Genomic DNA, 18,403 nt, shown 5'->3' with positions numbered 1-18,403 from the left:
AGGAACAAATATTTCGTACATTTTATTTATTCATATTAAATTTAATATTTATTACATTAATCAAACAAATTAAAAAAAAAATTATATCATAAAAATAAGGTTAATTGAGCGTTCGATTTTAACGGTTAATAATCCCGCTCACCAACAATTATTTTAATTAATAATAAAAAAACAATTATTTATTATGTTAATAAATCTTGAATATTTTTCGGGGGATATTAAAGAATAAAAAAAAATTTATTTAAAGTTATATACAATAGTGTATTTTTGTTTCCCTCGGAATAATTAAAAATATCGAGATATGCATGTAGGCACAAAAGTGAACATATATTGATTAAATAGATCCTAAAGTTTAAAATTATCTTTTTTTCAGGAAGATTTAAATTTAGGTTTTGATCGACCTTTTAAATATCCACAAAAAGTGAAATTTGTTGTTGATGATACACAGCCCAAATGGGCCTATGATGTAGAAATAATTGGAGACCCTTATGTTCGAAGGTAATGTAGAATGGTTTAATATCAAAAATAATCAAATTAATACTGTTTCGTATCTACAGGTGCTGTTATTGTTTAAAAGATGATCATCTTGGTTTAGAAGACTGTATGAAGTTACAGATAGATTCGTATAATTTTTACTATCCTTATTTATAACATAACGGTACAAAACCAGCAGTTTGTGATATTTATTCTGTTAATGTTTCAATTAAATTTATAAGTACTTTAAATTATTAATAAAAATTTTGTTAATACTTAAAAGTTAATGTATTTTAATAATATTCTGTGTTATTTCTAATTCGTGATAAATATATTGTCATTAATTAAAGATTTTTTTGATTAACATATATCATATAATAATTATAAACATATAATAATTAATAATAATAAATGTATGTTAAAAAAACATATTCTTCAAGTGAAGGAAAAAATAGATTTTCTTTAAATTACAAATGTATACTATGTTTCAGTCAGTGGTGACGGTATAAGAAGACGATTGTATATTTTCAATTCTACATTTTTATTAATAATAAAAATTTTTAAATAGTAAAATAGTTATAATACATTTGATTTGTGCGAACATTAGAGTTGTTTCCCTCAGTATATGCGGCTACGCATACACGAGCAGTGTTTGGATGACCACAGCGTCGTCTGAGCAATATTTTGAACGTATATTATTATACGACCAGCAGCGTCGTCCATACGGTAAAATATTAGTATATTACTATATTAAGTAATTTATTTTTAGAATTAATTGCGTGTACGCTCGTCGTTATCGGTTTCTACAATAGTATAATTGGTGCTATTATTACTACTTTCATATCTATTTTCTACTTTGACCTTTAAACTAATAATATGTGTATTGTGTTTTATTTTATTATATTTAAATTGACAATTTTTTATACCTATGACCAACGTTATTATATTCAAAGTCGCATCCTCACCATCAGCACCCACGAGCCACCTTTGCATACATTTAAAAAAGTTTGCTAAATATTTTATTAGAGTCATCGTATAAAGTATTATACATCATACAGTATATACAGTATTATTCTTAGTTACTAAGGTATATTATGTTAATATTTGGATATGCTGTTAGCGTTTTCTGAATGATGTAAATATGTTTTTCTAAAATTTATGTAACTTCTTAAAAAGTTAACAATCTTAACTATGGTCTGGAGTTAGTGCTGCTACTTTTATTACTAGTCGTTTCCTGGCCGTTACTCTTCCTTTCGCCTAGATATAAAAATGGGTCATTCCTCAAGTACTGTTCCATAAGTTATTATCGATCAGTAATTTTCTTAATTAAATTATTTTTTATTTATTAGCTAGTTATATATAGATGTTACGATTAAAAAAATAAAGTTGACATCCCTTTAAATTATTAAGGATGATTTCAAAAAGTAACTTTTAGCTGATTAATCAAGAAATATATGTAACTAAAATAAAGCAAAAAAATATTTTTTCAATATAGTATTTATCTTGAGAGTAATCAAGTGGTTTGTAATATACCGACTGCTGTGTATAGGTTATAATGGCTATTATACATATATGCTTATCACATTCTCTTTATCACAAAAATAAAAAATATTCAAATAGTATATAATTAACGTAGATTGTAGGTAATACAATAAAAGGCAATGTTCCAATTAAATTTAATTTTAAATTGTTAATAATAATTTAATTTTTATTTTTGAAAGCTTTTTTATTAAGTAGTAGTTGTGTTTTCTTTTTCTAGTTAATATTTTTTAGCTTAATTGTAAAAATTATGGTGGGTGCTATTTTTTTTTTAAAGAATTCTCAACATGATTAACTTGATCATCAGTTCATTATTGCGTACAAATTTATATTTATAAAAAACATGAGAAAAGATAATCAAAGATCAATGTTTGACTTAGACGAGCCTGATAAATTACCTCAAGATCTTAGTATATCATACTGGGAATTACTTGGATTAATCATCGCAATAGTCAGTCACGTTATTGATGTTTGCATTGATTTTAATGTTGCCTATCAGTATTACATATATGAAAAATCTATTTATTTTATTTTAACTATTACCTTTATGGTCATTCCATCAATTATTAACACTTATATGAGTCTTAAAATGTATGTTATTATTATGAGATAAGGTAGTTATTATACATCTAAATATATTTTTTTTAATTTATTTAGTTACTCTTTACAAGGAGGTATGCAGAAAGTTACTAGGAAATTGTTGAAAAACCCAGTGTTACTCCCAGTAATGATAGTATTACAAATGGCACCTGTGTTCCGGTATTTTATTTAAGATACATTATTATACTAATCTATTTTAATAAAAATATTAAATTTCTTTATATTTATACTGTGAATAACAATATTTGCTGTTCTTATCATACATTTAATTTATATAATTTTTAAATGTAAATGAAACTACAGCTTAGGTTTTTATAATTATTCTTTCCTTCATTTAGCATATGAATAATTTTTTTCATAGTTAAAATTTTTTATTTTGGAAATTGATTAAAAAAAATCAGTGATTAGTAGAAACAAAAAAATAATATTATTTAATTATAAATGAAGCAAGAAAAGTTCTTATGAATCATGTAATATCAAGCCTAAAAAGGTGTAAACATCATTTTTGTTTTTATTCAGGAACTGACATAATAAAATATTAACTTTTAATCTCATTATGAAGGAAGCCACTATATTCCTTTAAGTGAAAAAACTTTTTTTAGTTTTGTATATTTCCAGAAATTACTACTATTTAAAATACCTAAAAAAAATTAATATTCACGAAATTGAGTTTCAACATAATTTTGTATGTTTAAGGTATTATGATGTATTAAAATATGCTCTAAAGTCTCGCAAAGAAGCTAAAAAAAAGAATTATGATGATCAAAGAAAATATTATGCTCTAATGGCCAGAGAAGACTCTTATGTATCATTATTGCGCCTCTTTGAATGTTTCCTTGAAGCAGTTCCTCAGCAAATATTACAAATTTGTATTGTTTTAGTTGAGAAAAAGCATGGTTCTACTTTTCAAAGTACAGTTATATACTTGTTTATTTCACATCTTTTTAAAGGATTCTATAAATTAAAAACAGCATAATTTCTTTAAAATTACACACTTTTGGCTTTTTCCCTATGTATTAGAGTTTTTAAACTTCAGCAACACCCCCTTTAGTTTAAATATAACCTCATTTTTCAAAAATGTTTAAAACTTTTTTATTCACATTAGTATAAACAGTTTTTAATTTAGTAATTTTAATCATTCTTAGATATTTAATGGTTTGAAGTCAAAACTTTCAACTATATCTAGAGCTCACTATGTCAAGTTTATACTATTTTGTACTACACTGTTTTTTTTCTTTTGAAATTTTGTGATTAATTAGTTCACTTTCCATTACAATAATTTTGAAAGATTAAACTATTGAAATAATCAAATAAAAATATGAGAATATTTTTTTTGTTTAATTAATAATTTAAAAAATGATCTTAAGTTTGTTTTCTGTTGATAAAAATAAATATATTTGATTGCTAAACTAGTTAGACTCTACAATAAAATGATTTCAAATATTATTATATTATTTACTTTTATAGTACTACTAAATTATTTGAAATTTTAAATGATGTATGATGACATTTAAGTATCATCTGACAGTGTTATTTATACTTAATTTTTGTAAGTGCATAATATTCTGTCTATTTTAAAATCACTAAATATGTTATTTATGTATGTGACAGGCACAGATACATATGGAATGCTATAGGAAATATGATTCTCTTAAAATTAGAATAATTTTTATAAAAAAAGAGCATCTTTCTAAAAAATAGTACTGTTTTGCAAATAGTTAAATGGTCCCCCAAAAAAAATTATTATTGGATCTGTACCTAGTGTATTATGGATTAAGCTATATTTTACAAGAGAAAAAACATATTTATTTTGTGACTATATCATGGTGAAAATTTTGTAATTATTTTTTTATTTCTTTACCTCATAGGTCAATTAATATTGTCCCTTTTTTTTTAAAATGAGGTAAGACCATTTTTGTGAATGAAAGGATGTGTACTTTTCTTATGATAAATATTTCAGTTGGAATATTTGTTTAAAAACAATAGTTTACTTATAAATGTAAGTAATATTAATAATGAAAATTATTAAAAATATTGAACTCAAAAAGTCACAAAAAAAATTGTGTTCCTAAATATGTATCCGCAATTTTTGAGTTTAATTTTTTTTAGTTTTAGATAATATTAGCCACAAAGGATCAATTTTTATTGTATATTGAAAATTATTTTAATGGGTAATTTTGTTAATGATTAAATAATATAAACTTTGGTAATAAACTATATTTGGATCTTCAGATTAAATAAAAAGTTGTTATATAAATATATAACAACCATTTAAATAAATGGCTCTCATTTGTAATATAAAAGCCAAAAAATTCACTTACATTTTTTAAATAAGCCATTATTAAAATCCATTGTCAATTTGTAGTTTTATTTATTTTCCAAAATTTTTATTTTAGTTATACATCAAGCTGCATCAATATTAAGTTCTACTATTGGTATAGCCTGGGCTATGGCATCTTACCACAAAAATGTTAGAATTGCTTTTGAAGAAAGGAAGAATATTGGAAATGTTGGTACATTTTTACAATTTTTATGGCACATATCAATTACAGGCAGGTTAATCTATACAATTTTTAATTTAATTGTTTTAAGTTTTTCTACAATTTTTTTTTGTAGTTGTTTAATTTTTTAATTTAATTATACAATTTCAGGTTCCAGAATACTTTCTATCAGTTTAGCTGCTATTGTATGGCCAATTTCAACTGGTGTATCTTGTTTTGTTCATTGGTTTTCTATGACTTTATGGATTTTTATGTTTCAAAATGTAACTTTTTGTATGCCAGTAAATAAATTTAAAGAAAAAGGTGCCATTCGATTTTTCTTCTCTACCATATTAGGATTGGTATATATATTTACTTATTTATCTCCCAGTGAAGGACAAGGAAGATCAAGATACCGTTATCTTGGTTATTATGGTATTTTTTTACTAGAGAATTTATCTGCTGTGATTATTTGGTCTTTAACAGGAAATGACCAAACTCAATGGTATTATTATCCCTTGATGATTGGATCAATATTACCATTTTTTGTTGGAATATTATTTATGACCATCTACTACAAATTTTTTCATCCACATAACACTTTTCAAGAAGACTTATATCAGATCAATGGAAACACAAAATGTATTTTAAAACCTTATGAGCAATCTTAAAAAAAATTATAAGACTGATCAAATTAATATGATTTTTTATATTAAAGAGTATTTTTTTAATAAAAGTATTATTATGTACAAAATAAGTTATATTATATTCAATACATATTTACAGAGAAATGTTATTAGTTTTTATAGCATATTAAATGCAGTGTGTCAAATTATAATTTAAACAATCTTTAAGGTTGTGTTTCAGTTGGGTTTTGAATAACAATCATGATGAAATCTTTATCTAAAAAAAAATTGTTTACAAAATTAATATATATATATAATTAAGAATTTAATTATAAATGAAAAAATTAGATTCTAGAGTTTTATTTTAAACTTTAAAAATTACATGATATAAGGGTAAAATGATGTATATATACATAAGTAATTAATCTGATTAATTTGATTTAGTTTAAAATATTTACTGTATTATATTTTGTACAATCATATTGAGAAAGTCATATCTATGAAATTTGTGTATAAAAAGTAAAACTTTTAAGATTAAATAAAAAAATAATCTTTATTTAAAACTATGTTTGCTTAAACAGCAAGAAAAATAACAAAATTTAAAGAAAGTAACTTAAAATTTTTTTTCTCATTTATAGTCTTAATGTACTTATAAATTATTTTTTAATTTTAGGACTTTTTTAGTAAATAGTAATTAATTTTAATTATTCAAACATTTTCTTTGATTAATTGCTAAGTCATTTTATTGCAATATTTTCTTTTTATAATATTATGATATTTATTTAATTACACATAAAATAGTTTAATTTATTATATATTAATATTATTATTTAAAGGAATTATATGTTTTACTCAGGTTGTCATAATAATATATGCTATAAGAAAGTTATATCATATGTTTCTATCTAATCATATCATTAAACCAGTCTATTCTTATGTATGATACAATATTTGAATTAACTAAACGAAAAAATACTCGTATACTGATTTAAAAATAACTTAACAAATATTTATAGACATATATAAGTATATTAAGATAAAATATGTTGTATTTACCAGGTGATACCATAATTTCGTGCTTCTTGGTACGCATTCGTAAAAACATTAAATCATTTGATGGGTCCAAATCTCTAACAACACTTTTAGATTTATCAATCAATTGCTGAATTAGCCCAGCGTATTGAATAGTAGTAGCATTATCTAACGTTGATTTTATTGGTGTACCTAGAAGATAATTTTTATATTATTTATGACCTATATGGCTTTAAAAAAAAAAAACAAAAAATATAGAATAATTTTATTTTGAAAATTTCAAACCTTCATTATTAACCACTATAGTACCAATGACACCACGATGAGATTGTATACGTTTAAGAGTTTCTTCCACTTCACTGGCCATTTTTAATTTTTAGATTCACTCGTCTAAATATATAGAAGACTTAAAAATACCTCAATTAAACTGAATTTAATTAATCATAGACTATACCTGAGATCGTCAATCGCACTAGATCAACTGATAATATTCAAGTTTGCAATTAGAATGAAAAAATTTTATTTTACTTGGACTAAGATTAAACAAAGTATTGCTTAAAATACTATAAACAATACAACAACTTTAATATATCTTAATTTATTTTACATTTTAATTTGTTTGAACATTTCTATTTTCATTAATTTAAACAATTACATTTAATGCTTATAAGTAATTTTTCCTTTATATATACCATGGTTGTGTTATTTTTATAAATTGATCCCGCCATTAGATTAGCTGATAATGAAAATTAACTTATAAACTAAAAATGCAGATTTTGTATTTTTGTTGAATTTTTCTTGATTTTTAAATAAGTTAATTTTTAAACTGCAATCATTTATACGTAATCAATTATTAACTAAGTTTGTTTACAAAATGTCTCGTAACATCGAAATTAAAGCATATGCTAGGGATTTAAATATTTTAAAAAAACGTATATTAGGTTTAAACTCAGATGATGCTAATAATGTTTTAATATTGAAGCAAGAAGATGTATTTTATAACTTACCTGAATGTAGTAGTGGAAAATTAAAACTCAGGAAAACGGTGATAATTTAATATTTGTGCAAATTAACATACATAAAACAATGGTTTTAAAAATATGTAATTTATGATATTGAACAATTATCTAAATTAACAAAATAAAATATAATTGTTTAATTTTGAATACTTCATTGTATTTAAGTAAAAATTAAATATTCTTTGAATTCATTTAAAGTTTTCTATTAATTATATTGGATAAACACAATAGATGTTAATCGCCATAGATTACTAAGATTATATTAAACAGATGATCCTTAGTTTTCGAAGTAGCTCATAATAAGTGGAGGGATGGTCTTCATGTTTGATTTACTCAATTATTATTTTGGGTTAACTAACTAAATATTAAATAATATACAATAATATTGATTAATTTTAATTATCTGAATTTTAAGACAATAATATGGATACTTAAAACAAATTATTACATCTACTATAATATTGTATATTCATTTTAGGAAATTTAGTCAAAATAATTATAATACAAAATTATAATTTTTATTAGTAAAACAGTAATGTAAATCTATAAGCTTAATGCTTAATGCTTAATACTTTACAATATCAAGATGGTTGTAATATTTTGAACAAAATAAGTGGAAGGATGAAAAATCTAAATTAAAAATTAGAAAGATGCCATCACTAATGATCCATTCATCATAACACACTTATAATTCGTAAAATTGTTACAGTATTAAAAAAATTATTATTTTTTAGTCGCATATATTTCTTGATTAATCAGTTGTAGGATACAAAGGAAAAATTGTAGTAGTCTATTTTTGTTATTTTTTTAAGAATGCAAAAACAAGTTATTAATTCTACACCGTTATAACTAGAACAAAAATATTTATTTCAGTATAAGTAAAATAAAAGTATTTTTCACCAAATGGATTTTATTACTTATTAATATTGCTAATTAGTTAAAGAATTAAATCATAAAATCAAAATAAATAAAAATTAGACTATTACTGTTTTTTCTGTAATATTCAGTTATTAATTAGTTTTAGCATCGTTCATAATAACTTATGGGGGTGTCACCTTAATATTTTCAAATGGAAACTTACATATTTAATTTGCTTTAAATTAGTAAATTATCTAATTAAGAAAAAAATAGGTCGAAAATAACTTTTACCAGTAATTTGAAAGTTGAAAAAATTTCCATCATTTCAATGTACTTTATATACATACTTTTTTTTTAAATTGAGCCATTTGAAGAGAAATAGCCTGATTTGAAGACATTAAAAGGAGTCAAAACTGTAAACATGCGTATAAAAACTAGAACTTTTTCAGCTTAATTTTTGAAAATTTTTCAGATGTACAAATTCCTTAAAACATATGTTAAATTGAATTTAATGATACATACTATAGATTAAGGAAAAAATAAATTGCACTGACATTTTATCGTCTATATGTTAACAGACCCTGAATTTAAACAAAAAATGTTATTTGGTATAAAATATCACAGTTTTTTGTGTTGTAATTTTCTATTTATTTTTTTCAATTATTTATGTCTATATTTTAGGCTAAACATTATAGACATATATGAGATAGTGGTTAGTATCTTTATTTAAATCCTCCCCTTATTTTACAACAAAATAAATAAATAAGATTTCAGTGTTAAATATGAATATTTTCAAGAAGAATTTTTGCAATTTTTAATATCTATCCAATAAGTATATTAAAAAAATAAGGTTTGTCCTTTCTATAAAAAAATGTTTGATTTACCAATGGTTTATGAAAGATTACCATTTCAATTACATTACTAAAATTATAATTAACTAACAAAGATCTGAATTATTAAACATTATTTTTTTTTCATCATTCTAGTGGTGATATACTATTGTAATAAATAAATAATTTACTCAGATAGTGAATTTTTTATGTTAAATTGGCTATCATTAAACAGACTTTTAATTCAATTGGGTTAATTATCAAATGTTATTTAAATATATAGTTTGAAGTGTGGTTTAGACTTTGTTAGGCAATGTATTGTCTTTATTTGATGACGTGATTTTAATATTTGTCAAATTTTATCTATACTTGACCCAACTATGCTGTGTTCCCACTGTGCTACCACTTATTTCACAAGTAATTTATGAGTTGTGATAAATGGATCACCCTGACTTAATCACTTTATTGGTACAACTCAATAAACATAGTTTTGAGAAAATTTAATTTTATCCCAGATTATCATTTTTAAAGTTAAAAGTTTCTTACTTATTATTTATTTTTGTTATTATTTATGTTATTTTAAGCTCTTTATTCTTGTTCAATGTTACTAAGCTAAAATTATTCAGTATCTCAAAAATGTAGTTGTAATAGTTTAGCAATTAGTGTTGAAAGAACAGGATTGCCATATTTTGTTTTTCGTCAGTCTTTGTTATTTAGACCAATTATATTTAATATGCTACAAAAAAATTATGGTAGTTTAGTTATTAAAGTGAATTTCACTCTAATACCACAACATGAAATGCGGCAATCTTATAGTTTATAGTTGTTAAAAAAAGAAGATCTGTAATATGGGTTGATTATCATATGATAATAATCAATATTGTCATTATTAATATTGTGCCCAACAAAAGAAAAGTTGAGTAATTCATTACTGTCATATTTAGGTTTGTGACAGCATCATTTTTTATGGGTGTTGTCCAGTTGATTATTTTTACTTTATAATGCCTTAAATCAAAATAAGGCAGTCTTGATTTTAATTTTGAACTCAAAAATATTATACATTTTAGAAACACCTTCACATATAAATTATGCTAGAATTTTGTTTTTCACTGTAAAAATGTATAAATACAATTATATGACGAAGGTATAGTAGTGCTATGGCTTGAGGCAGTATCACATCTTGTAGATTAAAATATTGACTATTAACTTGTTGCCATAACTCAAAACTTCAACATTTTGAGTTGTGGTAATCTTGTAATTAATATGCAACATGTATAACAAATTATTAACTCAATCCCTTAATTATAAAATTATTTTTCAAATCAAACATATTATAATTTAGTTCTTATCATCATTGTATATTTATGCTGAAAAATTTAGGACTCTTCACAAGAACTTATATATTATGATAGAAAGGAATGCAATGAACCTAGCCTAAGTAATTATAGAAAATGTTTAGTGCCTGCAGAATTAGAAGACTTACTTAAAAATGCTCTTGGTACTTGGGGTGTAGTAAAAAAAGTGAGAACATTGATTATGGTTGGGCAAACTAGAGTGCATCTAGATTCTGTGGAAGATTTGGGAAATTTTATTGAATTAGAGGTGAGTAGATATTATAAATGGAGTTATGATAATTTAATTTAATGTTTAAATCCTTTTTAGGTTGTTTTGAATGAAAATCAGTCTTCTGATGATGGTAAAAAAATTGCACTTGATCTGATGTCTCTTTTAGAAATTTCAGAAAACGATTTAATATCAGTATCTTATGTTAATATGTTAAATGAAAAAAAGAATAATATAAAATAACTATTATAAATATTTAATATTTATTTACAATTATTATAATATCTACCCTATTATTGTACATTAAATTAATAAAAAATTATAATAAATATATTTTTTCTATGGAGATCTCCAAAAATCTGAAGATTTATTGCTACCAAATGATAAACAGTTTTCACTATCATCTTTTTTACTATTCAATGAAGATTCATTCATTTTAAAGTTTATTTGATCATTTGATTTACTTTCAGAATTAATGAGAATACTCAGATGATCATTAGAATTTTTCTCATCAATTTGCAAACTTCTATTGTCAGTTTTTAAATTTTCATTTATACTTATACTTGTTTGTAAATTATTTGGAATAACGGTTTCTGATTGGTAATTTTTTGTATCATTTTTTGAGAAAAGTTTAGATGGTGTTATTTCTTGTGGTATATTGCTTGTGGTTAATAACACATCCTTTTCTTTACTCAAATTTAATGGCTCTTCTACTGAATGAGATTGATTTATAAATGAGATGTTATCATTATATTTAGTTGGTGATGAGCTATTAATTATATTTGAAAAACTAGTGAGTGGTTTATCACATGTATTGGGCAATTGTTCTATTATTTTTTCTGCATTGATAAGATCCTTATATTTATAATTTTTTAATAAATTGGGAATTGTTTCATTATTATTCAATGAGGTACTATAAGAATGTCTTATTGATCGTCGGTATCCAATTTCATTAGCTATTTGCTTTAGACTGATCTTTTGATCTTTTATTTTGGAAAAAAAAGAATCGGAGCCATCTGATAAACTAGAATGAATGTCATTACCAAATTTTTTATTCTTTGTCCTCTTCTTATAATCTGTTTCACTCCTTAAATGCTGCATTTGGAAATCATTATAACTCTTTTTAATTTTATCAGAATGAATTTCTAACCTTTTTAACCTAGTACAAGACTCCTTTACAGTTTCATCTTCAGTTTGATTATCTGATTCAAATAAAGATGTTGAAAGATCAGTTGTCGAAGAATAATTTTGTGAGGCATAATATTTTATTTTTGGGTCTTCTAAAAATGTTAGTTTTTTTCTTACATTTTTAGAAGAAAAATCATCAAATCTAGAGGTTTGATCAGTTTTTTCAATTATTTTTTTCAAATTGGCAACTATTTCAGTTAGTTCATCAATTCTTTTCTTTTGGATTATTTTAAATTCACGAAATTCATTGTTTTCTTTTTGCAATCTTCTAATAATTTCTCTATCCTGAAAATTATTATTAATTTTAATAATTATTATATATTAAATTTAATTAAATATTATTATCACTAGAAGTAATAGGAATTTTTTTTTTAAGTTTTTTCCCTGTTGTAATGAAGACAGTTGAGACGTATAAACGCCTCCAAGTAAAAAGATCATAAATTACATTTTAGCTTCGATGCGAAGCTGAGAAGGTATTGGTTTTACTATGATGTGTTTTTTTTTTGTGTCTGTTATCACTTTTTCTCAGCTCTCACCGAACGGATTTCTTTCAACGATTCGTCAAAAGATCACAAATCATATCTAGTCGAAGACATTACTCTCAAAAATTGAAAAAATTTCCCTCGTTCCCGTAAATGGGGGAAACCTCCAAAAAAATAACAAATTTAAAAATCGCTAATTTTCGAAATTTTTTCAATTTTTTTTACTTAAAACTGCCATAACTTTATCAAAAATGAACATATCAATATAATTAATATAATTTTTACAGATGCTTGATGTCTTTACCTATCATTTGGTAATATTTTTTGTAAATTTGACACTTAACCTGCCCACAGGGGGGATTTAAAATGACAACTTTTTTACAAAAAATTAACTTTTTCAACTTAACTTTTGAAAATGTTCCGGAAGATCTGACACTTTTATATATATCTTAAATTAAAGCTTAAGTAATATACTTTAATTTAAAAAAAAAAAAATTGACCTCTGGACTTGTCTTCACGGCGAAAATGGCTACCAAATGCTATTTTCGTGTGAAAATTCTCGATTTTATTTTTTATATTATATTTAACTTTATAATGCTATAACTTATTGAAAAGTTTATGGATCCACACAAATTTTTTTTGAGAAATAATATTTTTTAATAAACCCTTTTTCATTTGACATACTTTATTTTAATCAAGATATTAATAAGGAACCAGCAGATCATGTAGCTTTTGGAATAAAACACCAATTTTTTTAAAATTAAACACTATCTAAAGATTTGCATCGAAGCGTTTATTTTTGATAGTGATTTTAATCACTGTCAGATATCATTNTCGAAGCTTTTTTTTTTTTGATAGTGATTTTTATCACTGTCAAATATCATTATACTTGATTCAACTATACCACGGCACCACTGGGCCGCGATCACCCTGTGCTGGTTTTTTTTTTGTAATATTACTTGAGAGATAAATTAAAAATAATGAATGTTAATAAATGGTGTTAAGGTATAAATTTTAAACATAGATAGTTGATCTCAAAAATATCGTAAAAATAAAATAATAGGTTTAAAATTTAGAGAATCGCAGCAATAGCATTAAACATTAATAATTGATTTTCCACAAAAATGATGAACAACACCTTTTTGCCTTATCCACATATTTGAATTTTTAACAATTTAAAATATTTTAATTTAAAAGTTAGTTAACTATACAACATATAAAATAGTTTTTAATCTATGTTAACTGTATTATTAAACAAAAATATTATCAAACCATCAAAACTTCACTTAATGAGATATTTTCACCATCATCAACTTCTACATCTATATTTGATTTTTTTTTATAGTGATTCAACCTTTCAAGCTTTACTTTTATTTCTTGTTCATTTGGCAAATGTGCATTTTGATTGTCAATTATTTTATCAATGAAATCTGTTGATTTTATACTTTCCGCATTGTTAATAGTTTTTTCTTCTTTTAATCTAGAATTATAAATATAAGTAAAAATTTCAAATTCTTCTTCTTTCCTCGCCTTTATCCCAACTACTTGGGGTTGGCCACTCTTATCCTATATTTCTACTTGACACAATTATAGGTATTTTATTAAAATAAAAGATAAAATATGGATGCTTACAATTTTTCATAATTTTGAATTTTTATTTCTTTGATTTTTAATTCCTGTTTTTGAGCTTCAATGTTCTCTAATTGTTTATTATGTTCAATATTAAAAATTTGCATTTGTTCTCTTATTTTATTTTCTTTTTCCTTAATAAAAAAAAAAAATATTAATTTATCAATAGCATAAGATAAAAAAAATATTCTGTGGTTAACAATATTTAGATGATTACTATATAGAATTTCGTTGCTGATATCAAATCTGGTCGCAGATTTGTTCCATCACATATATTTTCTGAAGTAATTACTAATTATAAATAAGCCATAATTATACTCTTAACAATTCATAAAAACTAAAAACAATTGTTTTTCTTGAAACTAGTGGTGAGCTTTTTCGAATTTTTTAAGCTATTGAATAACTTTTTGAATCTGTACTACTTAAAATTTTTATTATGTACACCTAATTATAATAAGAATATAATTAACGAATACTTAAGATAAATTTTTACACATTTAACAATAGTAAAAATTACCATTTTATTTAATTTAAGTTTTCGAAAATTAAAAAACAGTTTTTTTTTCGATGACCAAAGATATTTTTCAGTTTTATCGGAGAGATTTGTTTTATGAGCAACGGAAATATTTATAAATACTAATGTCTTATTTTATACTTAATAATGTTTTCAGTGTAGAATTACCTGTTCCATTGTCTTGTAAAGGCATAACATTGATTAAGTGTACAGCGCGTTTTAAATTTTTTACGTTTGTAATAGTCTTTTTCTTCTTCTTCGCCTTAATCTCAACTACTTGGGGTCAGCCACCCTTATCCTAAACTAACACTTGACACAATCTCCCACATAATCTACGCTCATATCAGCTGTCCTCAAATCGCATTCAATAGCAACCCTCCATCTCTTTTTTGGTCTTTCTCTACCTCTTCTTGTAAAATGTAAAATTATTTTTAAATAAAAATTAAAAATGATATTGATTGATAGGATTAGTTTACATTCAGAGAGCAAAGTTTATGAATTTAAAATACTTGATAGTTTTCTGGAATCGTGGTAAAAGTTACCAAGTAAGAAAATTATAGCAACAACACTCATACCTAATCTTTATAATTTACACGTGAAACGGTCCAATCTATGTTGTCATCTGCAAAATATGTAGGATTTAATTCATATATTTGGACCTATAAGTACTAATTCTTTTATTACAGTGATTACACATTTTTTCAATGTAAACTTTAACTTAAAAATGTATGTTTTAGTTATAAAAAATCTAGAATATAGTCATACAGCAAAATATTTGTCTAAAATTTTAACACATATCATAAATGATTGATCTATTGTAGTCGTTGTGATTGTAACAGATTCTGGTGCGAATATAAAGATTACAATTAGATCACTTGTGCCTGATTGTATTTCATGCGTTTTTCATAAATTCAACAATGCCATAAAAAGTGAAAATATTGAAGATTTTAATAATGATACTACTAGAGCTTCTAGTACTGATGAAATAGAAGTTAATTAATCAATAAAAATGTGTTGATCTATTGTTGGACATTTCAAACATAGCCAAGCAGCAATTAGACTTCTTCGCGAAAAACAAAAATAACTTAATTGTCGTATTATAAAAGAAAAACAAGATGTCACAAACTCACTGGAACAGTACACTTATTATGTTAGAATGTCTTTTTATGAATGAAAAACCCTTAATGCTAATTTCAATGTCTTTACCATGTTGTCCTAATTTTCCACCAAATGAATAATGGAAAGTTAAAAATGATATGGTAGCACTTCTGAAACTGTATGAAATTTTTTAGAGACGTCTGTCTGTGCACTTAGTTTTCAAACTATCTTTAAAATCACAGCAATAACATTATGTAGACAATATTTTGATATAGAATTTTTAAACATAAAAGATGATATATGATAAAAGATTCAATATTATTTTGAAAAATTTTATACAATTTAATTATATCACTGTGGTGTTTGGCATAAAAATATATTAATTGGTGAAACATAGATTTATGAATTTCTCTTTCATAACATAATAAAAACAAATTTTGAGAGTGTCAAGACAAAAAAATTGTTTATATTTTTTTACGAATTAAATTTAACTTAATTTTTTAAGTGTGTAATTATTTCAAGAAATAGGTGTGATGGAACAAATCTGCAACCAGATTTGGAATTGGCAACAAAATTATATATAGCATTCATCTATATTTTATAAATTGTAGAATTTATTTATCATGTGCAATTTTTTTTAATAACATTAAATAAAGATATTAATATATTGTTAACTATTCAAATGTCATACTTACTTCCGCAATTACGTATAAATGGTTTAATTTTTCTTTTTCCTGTAGCAATGAATCATACCGAGTAGTAAACGTTTTTTCAATTTCCCACACTCGATCAATAATTTCAGTATTGTATTTTTTAAGTTTTTCATACTCATTCATCAAAGATAATACTTTAAAATTGTTAGTATGGTAAAATCTAAAATTTAACTATTCTCAAGTTTACAACAAAAATAAGATATATATTTTGAAAAATGTACTTATTTAAAAACTGTTTTATAGTATTTAACTGAAGATCATTTAAATGTAGCGAGTTTAAAACACTATCCATTTCTTCCGGCCAATTTGTACATTTTTTATTGCAATTTTCAATATCAATTAATTCTTCAGGACTGACTTCATAATTATCAGTGTTTCTAAAATTAATAACTATAATGAATCATTAAATATAAGAATGAGAATTTATATAAAGTATAATATAATTTAACATACTTTTGATTGATATTTACTATAGATAAAGCTTTAAATATAATAATAATTAGTGGTGATTCATTGTTATCACTAGAATACATTTGATGTACATATTTTACAATATCTGAGTTCGAGTGTAGGCCTAAAGCATTTAATATATCTTGCACTTCAGAAAATTGAAATCGAGGTTTGTTTGTCGGCAATTCAGAAAAAGTACCTACTTGATCAACATAAATAGAAAACTCATGGAGATTTTCTAATGATGGAACCTTAAAAATAGTATCACTTATTAAATGTTTGCATAAAAGAAATAGGAATATATTTAATTTGTATTTACCTCAACCATGAAAACAGAAAGTGTAATGAAAATTTCTTGATAAATAAAAAAATCTGCTATAAGCAAATTAAAGGCTAGGATCTTAGGAGATAGAGAATTTTGCTTGTTGGTATTCAACAAACTTGGATTTTTAAGTGATGTTAACAATTGTTTTTTTACATATGCTCTTAATTTATTTATTAAACCTCTATTTTCAAACCTAAATTATAAAAATAAATTTGCATTAGATAATTATGTATCTCACGTCATATTCAATAACACATACTAAATATAAATATAAGAGTGTTTGTTTTATTAAAAAAATAAATAAATTGATAGTAATACGTATGGTAATTTTTATTTCAAGAGGGTTTCGTCCTTGCATATTGAGGATAAAATTTATGATTAAAGGTTTTAATGTACTCAAAATATTTTGGGGTGTTAGAGTGAAAGTGGTATAAGTCTTATACCACTTTTTTCTGTAAAACAAGTTTTACTTGAAAATAAATATTTCAAATTTAATAATTATTTTGGTATAATTGATAATAATAAATTTATGGTATGAAACATATCATAGAAATATCAAAATCTGCACATACATTTATCCAAAAAAATTAAAAAATATTTAAAATGATAACTGAAAAATGGTTAAAATTGTTTTGAGCAGTTTAGCCTTTTAACCTTTCTCGTTTATTTACTAAACCATTGATAATTTTACCATGAATATAGTTCATTTAAGTTATCCATATCTTCATTAATAAGTTTATCACTGAATATGAAGTTATTTGATTTATCGATATCCATAATAAAATTATTTTAACACTGAAAATGATAAATTTGGAAATTAGTATATCAATAATTAAGTCTAACAAAAATTAGAACGTCATATTCACAAATTTTAATAAATTATATCATTAAGCGACTGTTTTAAGTTAATTAAAACTATTTTTAAGAAATACTTCCAAATTTTAATAATGATTTTGATAGAGTTTTGTGCCATTTGTGTAATG

At 23.6% G+C, this 18,403-nt stretch overlaps 5 protein-coding genes across 8 annotated transcripts in view; 2 read left to right on the top strand and 3 right to left on the bottom strand.

The window, feature by feature from the left end:
* Nucleotides 1–18,403, bottom strand: part of LOC126907618 (protein O-mannosyl-transferase TMTC1-like) — a 323,473-nt gene that overhangs the window by 120,568 nt on the left and 184,502 nt on the right. The window contains exon 16 of one of the 3 annotated variants that reach the window (XM_050689027.1): nucleotides 6,456–6,465. The exons of the other annotated variants lie outside the window; for them this stretch is intronic. The gene's annotated coding sequence lies outside the window, so the exon portion shown is untranslated. Of the gene's footprint in view, nucleotides 1–6,455; nucleotides 6,466–18,403 lie in introns of those variants that run through there. 3 annotated transcript variants of the gene reach the window in all.
* LOC126907636 (XK-related protein 6) lies at nucleotides 2,108–5,875 on the top strand. 2 transcript variants are annotated; one of them, XM_050689066.1, is made up of 5 exons: nucleotides 2,108–2,604; nucleotides 2,671–2,772; nucleotides 3,310–3,524; nucleotides 5,010–5,165; nucleotides 5,265–5,875. In XM_050689066.1, exons 1-5 carry the CDS (start codon nucleotides 2,357–2,359, stop codon nucleotides 5,762–5,764), a joined length of 1,221 nt encoding a protein of 406 aa, XP_050545023.1. In that variant the 5' UTR covers nucleotides 2,108–2,356; the 3' UTR covers nucleotides 5,765–5,875. The 2 variants fall into 2 exon arrangements, with proteins under 2 accessions (XP_050545023.1, XP_050545024.1); XM_050689067.1 differs by having other exon boundaries at nucleotides 2,109–2,604; nucleotides 5,010–5,169; nucleotides 5,265–5,421.
* LOC126907660 (dynein light chain roadblock-type 2-like) lies at nucleotides 5,783–7,381 on the bottom strand. The gene is made up of 4 exons (XM_050689104.1): nucleotides 7,206–7,381; nucleotides 7,037–7,141; nucleotides 6,776–6,943; nucleotides 5,783–5,996 (listed from the first exon to the last, which is right to left on the bottom strand). Exons 2-4 carry the CDS (start codon nucleotides 7,116–7,118, stop codon nucleotides 5,944–5,946), a joined length of 303 nt encoding a protein of 100 aa, XP_050545061.1. The 5' UTR covers nucleotides 7,119–7,141; nucleotides 7,206–7,381; the 3' UTR covers nucleotides 5,783–5,943.
* Nucleotides 7,513–11,354, top strand: LOC126907653 (uncharacterized). Its single transcript, XM_050689095.1, has 3 exons — nucleotides 7,513–7,796; nucleotides 10,839–11,060; nucleotides 11,121–11,354. The coding sequence occupies exons 1-3, from the start codon at nucleotides 7,626–7,628 to the stop codon at nucleotides 11,262–11,264; spliced, it is 537 nt and encodes a 178-aa protein (XP_050545052.1). The 5' UTR covers nucleotides 7,513–7,625; the 3' UTR covers nucleotides 11,265–11,354.
* Nucleotides 11,264–18,389, bottom strand: LOC126907617 (myb-like protein X). The gene is made up of 8 exons (XM_050689022.1): nucleotides 18,112–18,389; nucleotides 17,415–17,613; nucleotides 17,099–17,346; nucleotides 16,867–17,022; nucleotides 16,628–16,805; nucleotides 14,324–14,454; nucleotides 13,964–14,171; nucleotides 11,264–12,494 (listed from the first exon to the last, which is right to left on the bottom strand). The coding sequence occupies exons 1-8, from the start codon at nucleotides 18,195–18,197 to the stop codon at nucleotides 11,361–11,363; spliced, it is 2,340 nt and encodes a 779-aa protein (XP_050544979.1). The 5' UTR covers nucleotides 18,198–18,389; the 3' UTR covers nucleotides 11,264–11,360.

Source organism: Daktulosphaira vitifoliae, unplaced genomic scaffold, assembly GCF_025091365.1.
Source record: "Daktulosphaira vitifoliae isolate Bord-2020 unplaced genomic scaffold, ASM2509136v1 Scaffold_5, whole genome shotgun sequence".
NCBI classification, from domain to species: domain Eukaryota; kingdom Metazoa; phylum Arthropoda; class Insecta; order Hemiptera; family Phylloxeridae; genus Daktulosphaira; species Daktulosphaira vitifoliae.
Note: the sequence above shows the minus strand (reverse complement) of the source record. Positions and strands in the feature narration are given on the sequence as shown.